This window comes from Ischnura elegans, chromosome 11 (genome assembly GCF_921293095.1).
Source record: "Ischnura elegans chromosome 11, ioIscEleg1.1, whole genome shotgun sequence".
Lineage (NCBI taxonomy): Eukaryota > Metazoa > Arthropoda > Insecta > Odonata > Coenagrionidae > Ischnura > Ischnura elegans.
In genome coordinates this window covers 9,347,686-9,358,812 of record NC_060256.1, presented here as the reverse complement: position 1 = coordinate 9,358,812, position 11,127 = coordinate 9,347,686, and the positions used below count along the sequence as shown (strand labels likewise).

Genomic DNA, 11,127 nt, shown 5'->3' with positions numbered 1-11,127 from the left:
GTGCAACATGCCTATTAAGTGCAGTGTCTTGATGTCAGCGATCTGCCACGTGGGAGATGTCCAATTGTTAGCTACAAAACGCCAGTGGGCTTTTTAACACACTTAGCTTGAGCAGGGATGCCGACATGCCGACTTACAAAAAATATTGGGGGGGCCCAAACTGGGGATCTTGCCCTTGGGAAATTTTATAAGTAGTGAGTTTTAAGTTTTTAAGCAATTTAGAAGAGTCAGATGATCAACATTAGAACTCTGACAACTCGAATCTCGATATCTGGACACTGGTGAAAATCGACAAACCTGACACATTTTTTCTTCACACCCATAACAAATTTTTGAGGGGACTCGGGCCCCCTCAGGCCCCATGGATTCGGTGCCACTGAACTTGAGCTGTGCATGCTGGCTCAGGGTCGGCCTGGCCGGCTGTGCGGGAGTCAAATGAGGACGTGGCAGGATGGCACCAGCAGAGACACGCCCCTCCACCAGCAATTGGGGCATACATAAGGCCTTCCCGGGGACGAGGCGGGGCTGTTTCCGCTTCATGACTTGTGCCGTTGTTGCTGCAGCTCGGGCCGCTGTCTTCCAGTCATCCCTGGCGCTAACCTACCCTCTCCTTCCCCCTTCTCCTACCACCAACTCCACCACTACCACGGCCACTTTCCTGTTTCATTTGTATGTACCATAATATAATAAATACTCGCCATAGGGTGGCGAGTTTTCTTTGTTTTACCCGTTCAGTTTCCTTTTTTATCCTTTCCCCTTACTTCCGAGAGGTAACCCTTCAAGCTGCCAGGTGTATTGGGTGTTGATTCCTATGGTCTGGAGGTCATCCTTGGAGTTGTGGTGAGGTGACAGGCCGTGGATGGTGAATGCTGTGGTCTTCTCTTCTCAGGGGGCCCACGTTGAGATGTGTGGCTTTTCGGTGTTTACTGAGTGATGCATTGCTATGAAATCCTCCAGGTTACGTAGTAGAATCTGTGATGATGACTTGGAGAAGTATGCGATGGTGAACTTTAGCTCCTTCGCTGTATCCTTAATCAACGTCCTTAGGGCCTTCAGCTCTTAGTGGTTATAAATAATGAGGCATGGTGAATGTTTTGACAATGTTGGCTCAGCAGCAGCACTTGATGTCACTGAAACAGCGCTTATGGAGGCTGTGCAATGTACTCATTTAAAGCCTCTGTGACTTCCATGGCATATTTCTTTGTGCTCGTAGTTTGTGGAAGAGAAGGCTCCCTCTTCAATCAGTGGTGCAAACTTGCTCCTCAATTTAAGGATGAACGACTCCTGTGAGGCATGGATTTGCTTGATAATGGTTTTGTCAATGGGTATATATGTATGTATTGCATTAGGCTCCACCATCCTCTATATAAATTGTGGACATGTCTATTGTTGGTTGTCTATGAGTGTAACTTGCATTTAGTACCCTTTTCATAATACCAAAGTATTCTGTGATCCAAAGTTCTATTCAAAACGGTCACAAATGTTACAGGAGAGTAAGACTGTTCCAGACCAGCAGAGGTCATGTTGGTATAACTTTTGTTTTGGCATCAAGCTGAAATACCATGGATGCCAAAAGTTATGTATTCATTCCCATTATGCATCCAATGCAGTCCTATCCCAGCAATGATAGTATATACTTTTGAAACCTGTGACTTTGTTCCAAATGCAGTTGGTTTTCTTCACATATTCCTAATGTACAATAAGAGAGAAGTAGACCTTCATATGTATGTATTCTCTTAATTTAGGATATATTTATATAAGATTTATTTTCCTCCACTGGTCAGGATTAGTGAAAGTTCCTCTTCTGCCTCCTGTTGCTAGGATTCATCATAACATATGTGGATTACACTACTTGATGAAATTTATATGTACATGTGCTATCATGGTGTAATGACTGCACGACGTTTAGGTTCCAGCGTGAGTGCCGTAGCGTCCCGACGCGTTTATTGGCGCCAAGATAAAACAAATGACATACATAATAATAACATGCGTACACTAGCAGACAATACATTACATCCTTCCCCAACATATATGTGGTCAGTACTCCCCCCCACCCCATAATACATTTTTATCACATCCCAAGCAGATTACACATTACACAAGACACACATACCATCACAGTTTGCTAATCACATCACAAGTCCAATATTGTCCTACTTTTACGCATTCTCTGAGGGTATCTTCTGCTGACTTCTACCCTTGGTGGTTCCACTTCTGGGACTTGCTCTTGGTGAGCTAAAGGTTCCCAGTACCTAGGTGCCTCATCCTCCTCACATTCAGCAACCTGTGACACTAACTCCTCACATCCAGTTCCCTCAGGCTCAAATGCTTTTTCAGGTCCAACCAACCCATCTTGTTTGCCCATGTCCTTTCCTTCACACTGGTCGCCCCTTTGCCTTAGTTGATCAATGTGCCTGTGAATGACAACACCTTCATCGGTTAAAACTGTATACAGTCTAGACCCCAACACTTCCTTCACCACCCCTGACATCCACACCATTATCCCTTGAGGGTACATTTTTGTCATCACTCTTTGCCCTTCACTTAAAACTCTCAAACATGAGTCACTATGAGCCTGCATTTGGGCATCCTGTTTTTTATGCACTTGTTGCCCTATACTGGGTTTAGTCATTGCCAACCGGGAGCGAAGAGCCCTTCCAAACATTAACTCACTAGGAGGCTCTCCGGTGGTCATGTGCGGAGTTATTCTATAATTAAATAAAAAACGTGGCAAGGCAACATGCAAGGGCGTTCCGTCACTGATTAAAGTTTTCACTTTGTTTTTAAACACTCGGACCATGTTCTCTGCAGCACCATTTGAAGCTGGATGATATGGGGGGGAAAAGATGTGTTGAATTCCATTTTCCTTACAGAATTCCCTGAACAAGGATGAAGTGAAGGCAGAACCATTGTCAGAAACAATTTTCTCTGGGACACCAAATGTGGCAAAAATATCTCTTAGGTGCATAATGACCTCGTCTGATGAACTATTATTTATTTCCTTCACTTCTGGCCATTTGGTTGAACTATCAATTACTATTAAAAACATTTTTTGCAAAAAAGGACCAGCCAAGTCAATGTGTAGTCTTTCCCATGGCCTGTCTGGCCATTTCCAACACTTCAATGGAGCTATGCATGGCGATGGCTTGTTTGTGAGGCATGCTTCACATGCACGGGCTAATTCCTCTAAATCTCTATCTAGGTTTGGCCACCAGATATAGGACCTGGCAAGGGACTTCATTTTTACTATGCCCATGTGACCCGCATGCAGCTCCTTGAGTAAACCCCCCTGTAACTTCTTAGGAATTACAACTCTATTTCCCCACATTAGACACCCTTGTTCAACTGTCAGCTCTGTTTGCCTTTGAAAAAATGGTTTTAGTTCATCAATCGCTTTGTTTGGCCACCCTAACATGCAAAAATCAATTACTTTTCCCAAATTTTTATCTGTTCTAGAGAGTCTGGCAATTTCTTTTGCGGTTACAGGAAGAAACTCCTTTTCTCCCAAGTCCAGGGCTGCTATTATGGATAAGCGTTGCAAAAAATAGCATATGCTATTCTGCGGGTCAATATAGCAACGACCCCGTATTATGAATGAAGCGTAGTAATAATTTTGTTCGGAATAGCAGCATGCTATTTCTTGCGCGAGCTATTTGGAAGCTCCGCCTCTTCCCGTATGAAAAACTTTCTGAACAGTTTGCGTAACCAATGAGGGAGAAGATATTTTATATATTTTTCTGTATTTTACGGAATATTGACTTGAAATTATAAATAATTGCTTTATTTACATTTAAAAATTATATTAAACCTTGGAAATATATAATACGCTTTGAAAATCTCATTTAAGAAATCAGCTGTTTGTTGTGGTTGTGATAATTTCCCAATGGCTTCAGACAGGTGGGTTAGGTCATAATTTCGTTGTTATAATGATGATTTATCGGACATAAATATTTAATGATTTACCTATATCTGATCGGTCCTTTACCGTGAGATATATGCTATGCGAAATAATCATTGAAAGCTAAATACGTTTGATTTTCTTCGTAAATGTGTTAGGCTTCGAAGTCTGTTTGTTGCATATCAGAATTAATATGTATCAACTTTTATTGTATTGCTCGTGACGATATCGTTTTACTGTATGAACTAGAAGCTTTCGTTTCTAATGTTATCTATATATTATATGACTCCCTAATTTCAGTGTTCATTCTCTGTTTAGGAAATGAAGTAGGTGGCAACGTCACAGCTGTGCTTTCATGTATTATGATGGAATAGTATCGATATTTCAGCTGCATATTTGGAAAAAGCAGAGGGAGGTGATGGTGAATTTGAGGATGGATGGAACAGCTGTGAAAAAGTGAATCTAGCAATAGTGAATCGTGTGGAAAGTGCTGTTGTGTCAGTTATCATTGTTTTCGTATCAGCTGATTTTATTATGTGCTCACTGAAATTTTTGATAGACCCTGAACTGTGCCGATAAACTGAAACTTAATTGTGTGAATAACTTACTTGTCTATAGAGGAAACAATTTGTATTCAATTCCACATGATATATATTGCATTGATGATGTAGTGCATGGATATTCCATTAAACGTTTGTGGTGAATCATATTTGTTCGGAAACTTTATTGGTGTTCGGAGAAATCCTTTGTTTTCAAGCAAGTAATTCAAGTCGACTGCCCGTGTTTATAGTTTAGTAAATTTTTAGTTTTAATTGTAGAAGGCAGCGAATAGTGGGGAAAACAATTTCGACTCGTTGCATGTATTTGTATATACTGTCCAATTGAGGAAATGAACGGCTGATCAAAGTATATAGTATTATTATGGTAATATATGGTTTTCATTGAAAGCTATAACTATTAATTTATTTGGCGAGTTAGTGTGTTAACACAAGCTTGAAAATTTTCAAGAATCGACCTGATAGCCTACATTGAGGATATTTTTAGTAGCAAGTCAAGTGATGAAATAAAATTATGTATTGTAAATATGAATAAAACACGTAAAATTTGGGCTAATGGTAGTAATTCTTTGCATTAATTGTTATTGTTTTCGTACTGTCGATGAAGCAAGCTTGTGCTTCATATATTAAGCTCGAATGTTAATTCCTAACCAAATCACTTAACTAGTTAAATATTCATAACTTATGCTGCTATTATTTAATTAAAATAAAGCTGATATCATTTTATTTTTGGCTATTATTCCATTTTTCAATGCTTGATTAGGTTACTTTAACCTCAGAAAAACAATTCGACATCGCAATGCGCACGTTTTCTGGGTTGCAATACCGAATTGCTCGGCATCGAAGACCGCGTATTATTATTGCAACCCTATCGGTTGCAATTCGCCGTTCATAATAGTAAATAGCAACGGGCCTATGCTATTCTGAGAATTACATCTTCCGGTGTAGTAAAAACACGAATTGCAACCGTTCGTAATACCAAATAGCATAGGCGTTGCAATACGCTATATTATAGCAACATCGGTTGCAATATCGAAGAATAGCATGATGCTATTCCATCCATAATAGCAGCCCAGGTATGAAATTTCCTCTATTATATCCCCTTCCTGATTCAAAGGAAGTCTAGACAACCCATCTGCCACTTTATTCTTTTCTGCCTTCACATACTCCAGCTTATTATCGTACCCTTGAAGAATCACAGCCCAAGGCTGCAAGCGACTTGCTGCCATTTGGGGTAGACCCTTATTTTCCCCCAAGATGTGGAGTAGTGGTTTATGGTCAGTCCTCAGAACAAAGTGCCTCCCATAGAGGTACTGGCTGAATCTTTTGACACCAAATACAATCGCTAAAGCCTCTCGATCCACTTGAGAGTAATTTCTCTCAGCTTTAGTTAATGAGCGGGAAGCAAAGGCAATAGGTCTCGACAATCCATTTGGATACTCATGCAACAACACACCACCTAACCCATATGGAGATGCATCACACTCCAATATGACAGGCATCGATGGATCATAGTGGGCCAGTACTTGCCCTGACGTAATAGGGTAGTTTCCTTCATCAAAGAAAACGAAAAGCATTGATTGCGATTCGTTACCCACCGTTAGTGTATTCAAAATATACAAATTATTTCGTTTTAGAAATAGCGGTTCAGACGAATGGCAATGGTCCATTTTTATCCTCATTTGAAAAGGGCCAGATTGGCGCCCATGCGATGCCACTCCACGTGACGTCGCAGGGACCTAGTTTCTATACGAGAAGATAGGAGTTATACATCGTCTGAGGTTACCAATGCATGCATGAGGCACAGAGCTCAGGGAAACATGTCTTAATAATCACTTATTAAAACTGGCTAAGGTCGGACAGTTTTCTTCATTTGATAAGGTATTAATAATCCTTATTTAAGACAAGCACTACCAGCCAGCAGGGTACTCAGCTACCCGCTAGCAGCCTGCGTCGTATCAGCGCTCAACTCGCCTCAAGGTCACCTCACAGGGGGGGGGCAGCGGGAACCAGAAATAAGTCTCACGGACAGATTTCCCGGCATTCATACTTACGCGTCGCGTTTTCGCGCGCTTGAAAATTTACACTTTTCAATTAATCGCGAAAAATAGATATCGTCATTTAAAAATATAAATGCGTGAAATGCGTACTCCAGATGTAATAATCTTTCGATTTAGGCAATAAAAAAATAATAGGAAACCACCCTATTGCTGACTTAACCCATCTAAAGGCTTCCTCACACTTACCATTCCAAAACCATTTCACATCCTTTTTTTAGTAAATTGTGCAACGGAGCAAGCATTGTTGCTAGGTGTGAAATAAATTTGGAATAATATTCCACCATACCCAAAAAGGGTCGGAGCTGGGATACATCTTGTGGTGGGGGTGACTTAACGATAGCATTAATTTTTCCTGCAGTCGCATGCAAGCCCTGCTTGTCTATTTTATGGCCCAAGAATTCCACTGATACACATAATAAGTTGCACTTCTTTGGATTAACCTTATACCCAAATTTTTGTAACCTTTCTAAGACTGCCTGTAAATTCTTAACATGCTCCCCCTCATTTATCCCTGTTACAATGATATCGTCTTGGAAACATGCAACCCCTGTCAATCCTTGTAACACTTGTTCCATCGTTCTCTGAAAAATTGCTGGAGCTGAGGAGACTCCAAATGGCAAACGAGCATACCTGAAAAGCCCTCTGTGTGTGTTTATTGTGCAAAGTCTCTGTGCTTCTTTTGTTAAAACCATTTGCTGGAATGCCTGTGGCAAATCAATTGTGGAAAAAATTTGGCCCCCTTGCAGCTTTGAGAAGAGTTCTTCCACTCCACTTATATGATGAAAAAATATAGATTCTATACATATTTACATGTTGTTCGATGCGCTATCTAAACGATATACGATTCGCTATCTAAACGAAATTGGCATTGATAGAAATATACGAAGGGGAGTAGAATGAGTAATTCATTAATTAAATCACAAAATATGATTCGGCACTGTTAATGTAGGGAGGAATGTGATAATAGTAAAATATAGGTTCTTCTTGATCACTCCTTTACATAACCATAATGAAATCTATTATTCATACTGTGTAAAAAATAAAACTCTGGACTATTACGCACTTATCTAAAATACTATATTGAAACATTATCTGCTCTAAATTCAAATCAATCTGGAACGTGAATTAATTTTTCCAAAAATATAATTTGGGATGCCGTGGGGCAAGCGCGTTGCATATACTTACTGTTATTTTGCTGTCAATTCGCGCACCATGGGAAACAAAAAATGTAATTGAATCGGCAGTATGTTTCGCTTGCATAATGCTTACCTATAGTTAAATTCATCGTTGGCTATTGGCCGAAAGAATGAAATGTATCTATATGTCGAAAAATGGAGGGTCAGATGATGGTTGCCTCTGGGCTAGTGGTCATCTCAGCAGACGTGTAGCGGCTAGAGGCAACATTTCTCTAGCGGCTCCTCTCCTCTCTTGATAAAGATGTCCCTTCGAAGATCATAGCGAACTCTACCGCGTAAGCTCCATGTTTTAATTTCTTGTTTAGTTTTTTACTATCAAACCAAGTGTTTTTGTGTGCCCACCCTAGGTCAAGAAAAAGTTAGTTATGGAGGGGCAACGTGTAAAGCTTCATGAGTAATCGCATTTGCATTTGCGCGTGCGGTTAAATTCCTGTCTTCCCTTTATTGTAAGTGGAAACAACAGCTGATGCACTGCCTGACTTACTTTACGTATCATGGGTGACTACGCTTCAGCTAATGGCGAAACATGGCGCTCGTCATTCCATTGTATGGATTTATGAGTCCCCGTCTCCCCACACACCTTCAATTTTGAGTTTACTCTGTCGTATGCCGCGGTGAGGGCTGGTCTTTTATCCCTCGCTTCATATTACAAATGGAAATGCTCTCGAAGGGAAGAATTACCCTGGATTCCTGTTCAAAACTATCATGAATAATCGCTAGCATTTACTCGTGCGGTTAACACGACGCATCATTCCTGCTCAACCAGGAGTATTTGCTTTCTTGCTTAGGGACTAAACAGCTGTGTGGACTACCGTCTCGTACTGTCCGTAGAACGAGATCGTGCATTTAGACCTTCAACATGACGCATTTCAGAGTTGATGGTGGAAAAATTTTGGGATCGGTGCGAAGACACTCAGAAAATAGTTCAGTTGCTAGGTGACTATGGTGACTATGTGAGGATAGTGTTGGAATTCAATTCTGAGTGGTGTGTGCCTTTTCCGTCTTGTGAAGTATTTATTTCAAATTTACAATAACATGAAGGAAGTTACGTGTGCATCTAAAACGCGCAAATCGTTCTTTAGGCTCTGTGAAGTGCATTGTTTTGTGCGGAGTTCGAAAATATGTGAATTTGGAAATCACTGGTTCAGTGCATGATTTATAGTTAAGTATGTTGGATGGTGTTCGTGTGTAAGCATCTTGTGGTGATTGTGCAGTTTGTTGTGTTACCATGAGAGTTACAGAAGAGGAATAATGATACTATAGGACCTTAGGATTTGTCTTCATTCTCCTGGAAAAAGTCAAACGGCTACAGATCCAAGGGAACAAACAAGTAAGTATAATTTTCACCTTTTTAAACTACTCGTTGTTATTTTTTTTTCTATACAGTTGATTGGGGGAAAAAATTATAATGGCGTCATTAATCACACTGGGTGCATTTAGAATTCTTCGCCTTCACGGCGTAGCATTAGTATCATAGTACACCCCGGACACAAAATCACAATCTATCATTGCAAAAAAGGCAGAACGCCGAATTTTAAGCAATTTTATGAATTTCTGCCGAAGCTCTGTAGAGTCGCGTCATGTATCCTTTTACTCATTTTTTATTCGACTACAACAACGAAACATTAAACAATGTATTAAGGCAAACGTTTACCTCCTACGGTCGAAAGAGTGTAGATGAACACGCGAAAAACTATGAGAACGGCCAAAAGGTCGTATTCTTCACCTGGTCACAGGCAAAATATTTGATTGGTAAATTCCATTGTATTTTTTATAGGGAGGATTGCATCATCGCATTACAAGTAGCTTTTTAAAATCAATTTTTACCCATTTTTTGATATTTTAATGGTCAAAAGTTAGATTTAAATATAAAGGAATTAAGGGTTACGGGGCAGGAGGCGAGTCATTTGGCCTTCGGACGATTTTGTATTCAGATTCGTGAGACGACGTAGAGCGTGGGAGGGGATTGGTAGCCCTGTATTTAGACTCCATTTTCACTTGGAAGTAAATGACGATTAATATTTTCACTCGCGTATTCAGGATTATTCCAGTGAATTTCTGCTCCACCGGAGTGCTCGTACCATATGTTAATCTCGCACCAAATTACTTCTCACTTCATGCTCATATATCTATGACCGCAGCCGCGAAGAACACTAGGATTGATATCCAGAAAAAACGCTTAGCTCAGCCTCACTGCAAAATTACACTAAAGAGAACGACATGGGAAAGGTTTTTTGAAGTTGGTATACTAGATAATTATAGTATGAGTCTTATGGTCTGAATAAATTATTAGTATTTAACTATCATCTTCTGATGGTGAGCAGTAGCGTAGCCAGGGGGGGTCCGGACCCCCCGAAATATAAATACCATGAATTTACAAATGATTTCTTTGACAAATGAGGTTTTTCGATAATGAAAAGCATTAAAATTAGTTTAAAACCCTCTTCTTAAACATTTTGGACCTCCCCCCCAAATCCGAACGGAATTCCTGGTAATGCCACTGATGATTAAATAATTAACTACAGAAAACGAAAACGGAGAATGTCACTTACTGACCTCATTTGTTGGATGTTAATTAACTCTTTCTGAGAAACGGGGAGGTATTCCGAGAAATCGAAGAAATGCTAAACACTCTTTTGGGACTGAGGAGTGAAAGAAAATGCCAATGGTCCATTCGATGCAATTCCAGGGATATTGATCGGGGTTGCCCATTACTATGGAGACGGCAAGTAGTTAACCACTGAAAATTTGGAATGGGGCGTGGAACTATAATTGAGGGGGTTTACAAAAATGTATCACACTAACTCACTCAATGCGTCAGACTGAAGGTTGGTTTGAATAGACGTAAATATGATAATAGGAGATAGATACATCATAGGAGAAATAAGTGGAGAGCTGCGTCAAACCCATCTTCGGATTGCTGATCTATGATGACGGCAATTAATTCATAGGACTTGCGCTTTAACTTTCACGTAATCATGATCCCTCTCGTGTAACCTCAAGCACGTCCGTACCAAATTTTCCCCTCACCCCGTACTCACATCCTTTCTAAGCAATAAAACAGATCCAATGCAGTTACTTGGGGATTATTGCCCAGAAAAAAAGTAACAAAGAAGTATGCTGCGAAAATGCACGTACGATATTGAAAAAAAGATGGATACAAAAAATAAGATAGATTTTAAAAATACTGACATTGTTTTTTCCTCACAATGAGAATCTATCGGAGAATATCAAAGTTTGAAATAGCATCAGTTTTATCATTATCACTCTTTGAGGAGCTATTGCGTGGATAATGCAATTGAATCATGAAATCCTAAAAATCGACCATATTTTTTGTATTATAATAGCAATTTGCCGGCACTAAGAAATCGAATGTAGATAATGATAGCCATAAAAGCCCAAAAAATAATAATAAT

At 39.9% G+C, this 11,127-nt stretch overlaps 1 protein-coding gene across 1 annotated transcript; it reads right to left on the bottom strand.

Annotated features, from left to right (window-relative positions):
- Positions 1-2,134: 2,134 nt before the first annotated feature.
- On the bottom strand, positions 2,135-3,241 carry LOC124168404 (uncharacterized protein K02A2.6-like). Its single transcript, XM_046546621.1, has one exon. It carries the CDS (start codon positions 3,239-3,241, stop codon positions 2,135-2,137), a length of 1,107 nt encoding a protein of 368 aa, XP_046402577.1.
- Positions 3,242-11,127: the final 7,886 nt, after the last annotated feature.

Bases quoted from the DNA above. Each gene is read 5' to 3' on its own strand.
- LOC124168404 (XM_046546621.1), bottom strand. From the start codon at position 3,241: ATGAAGTCCCTTGCCAGGTCCTATATCTGGTGGCCAAACCTAGATAGA.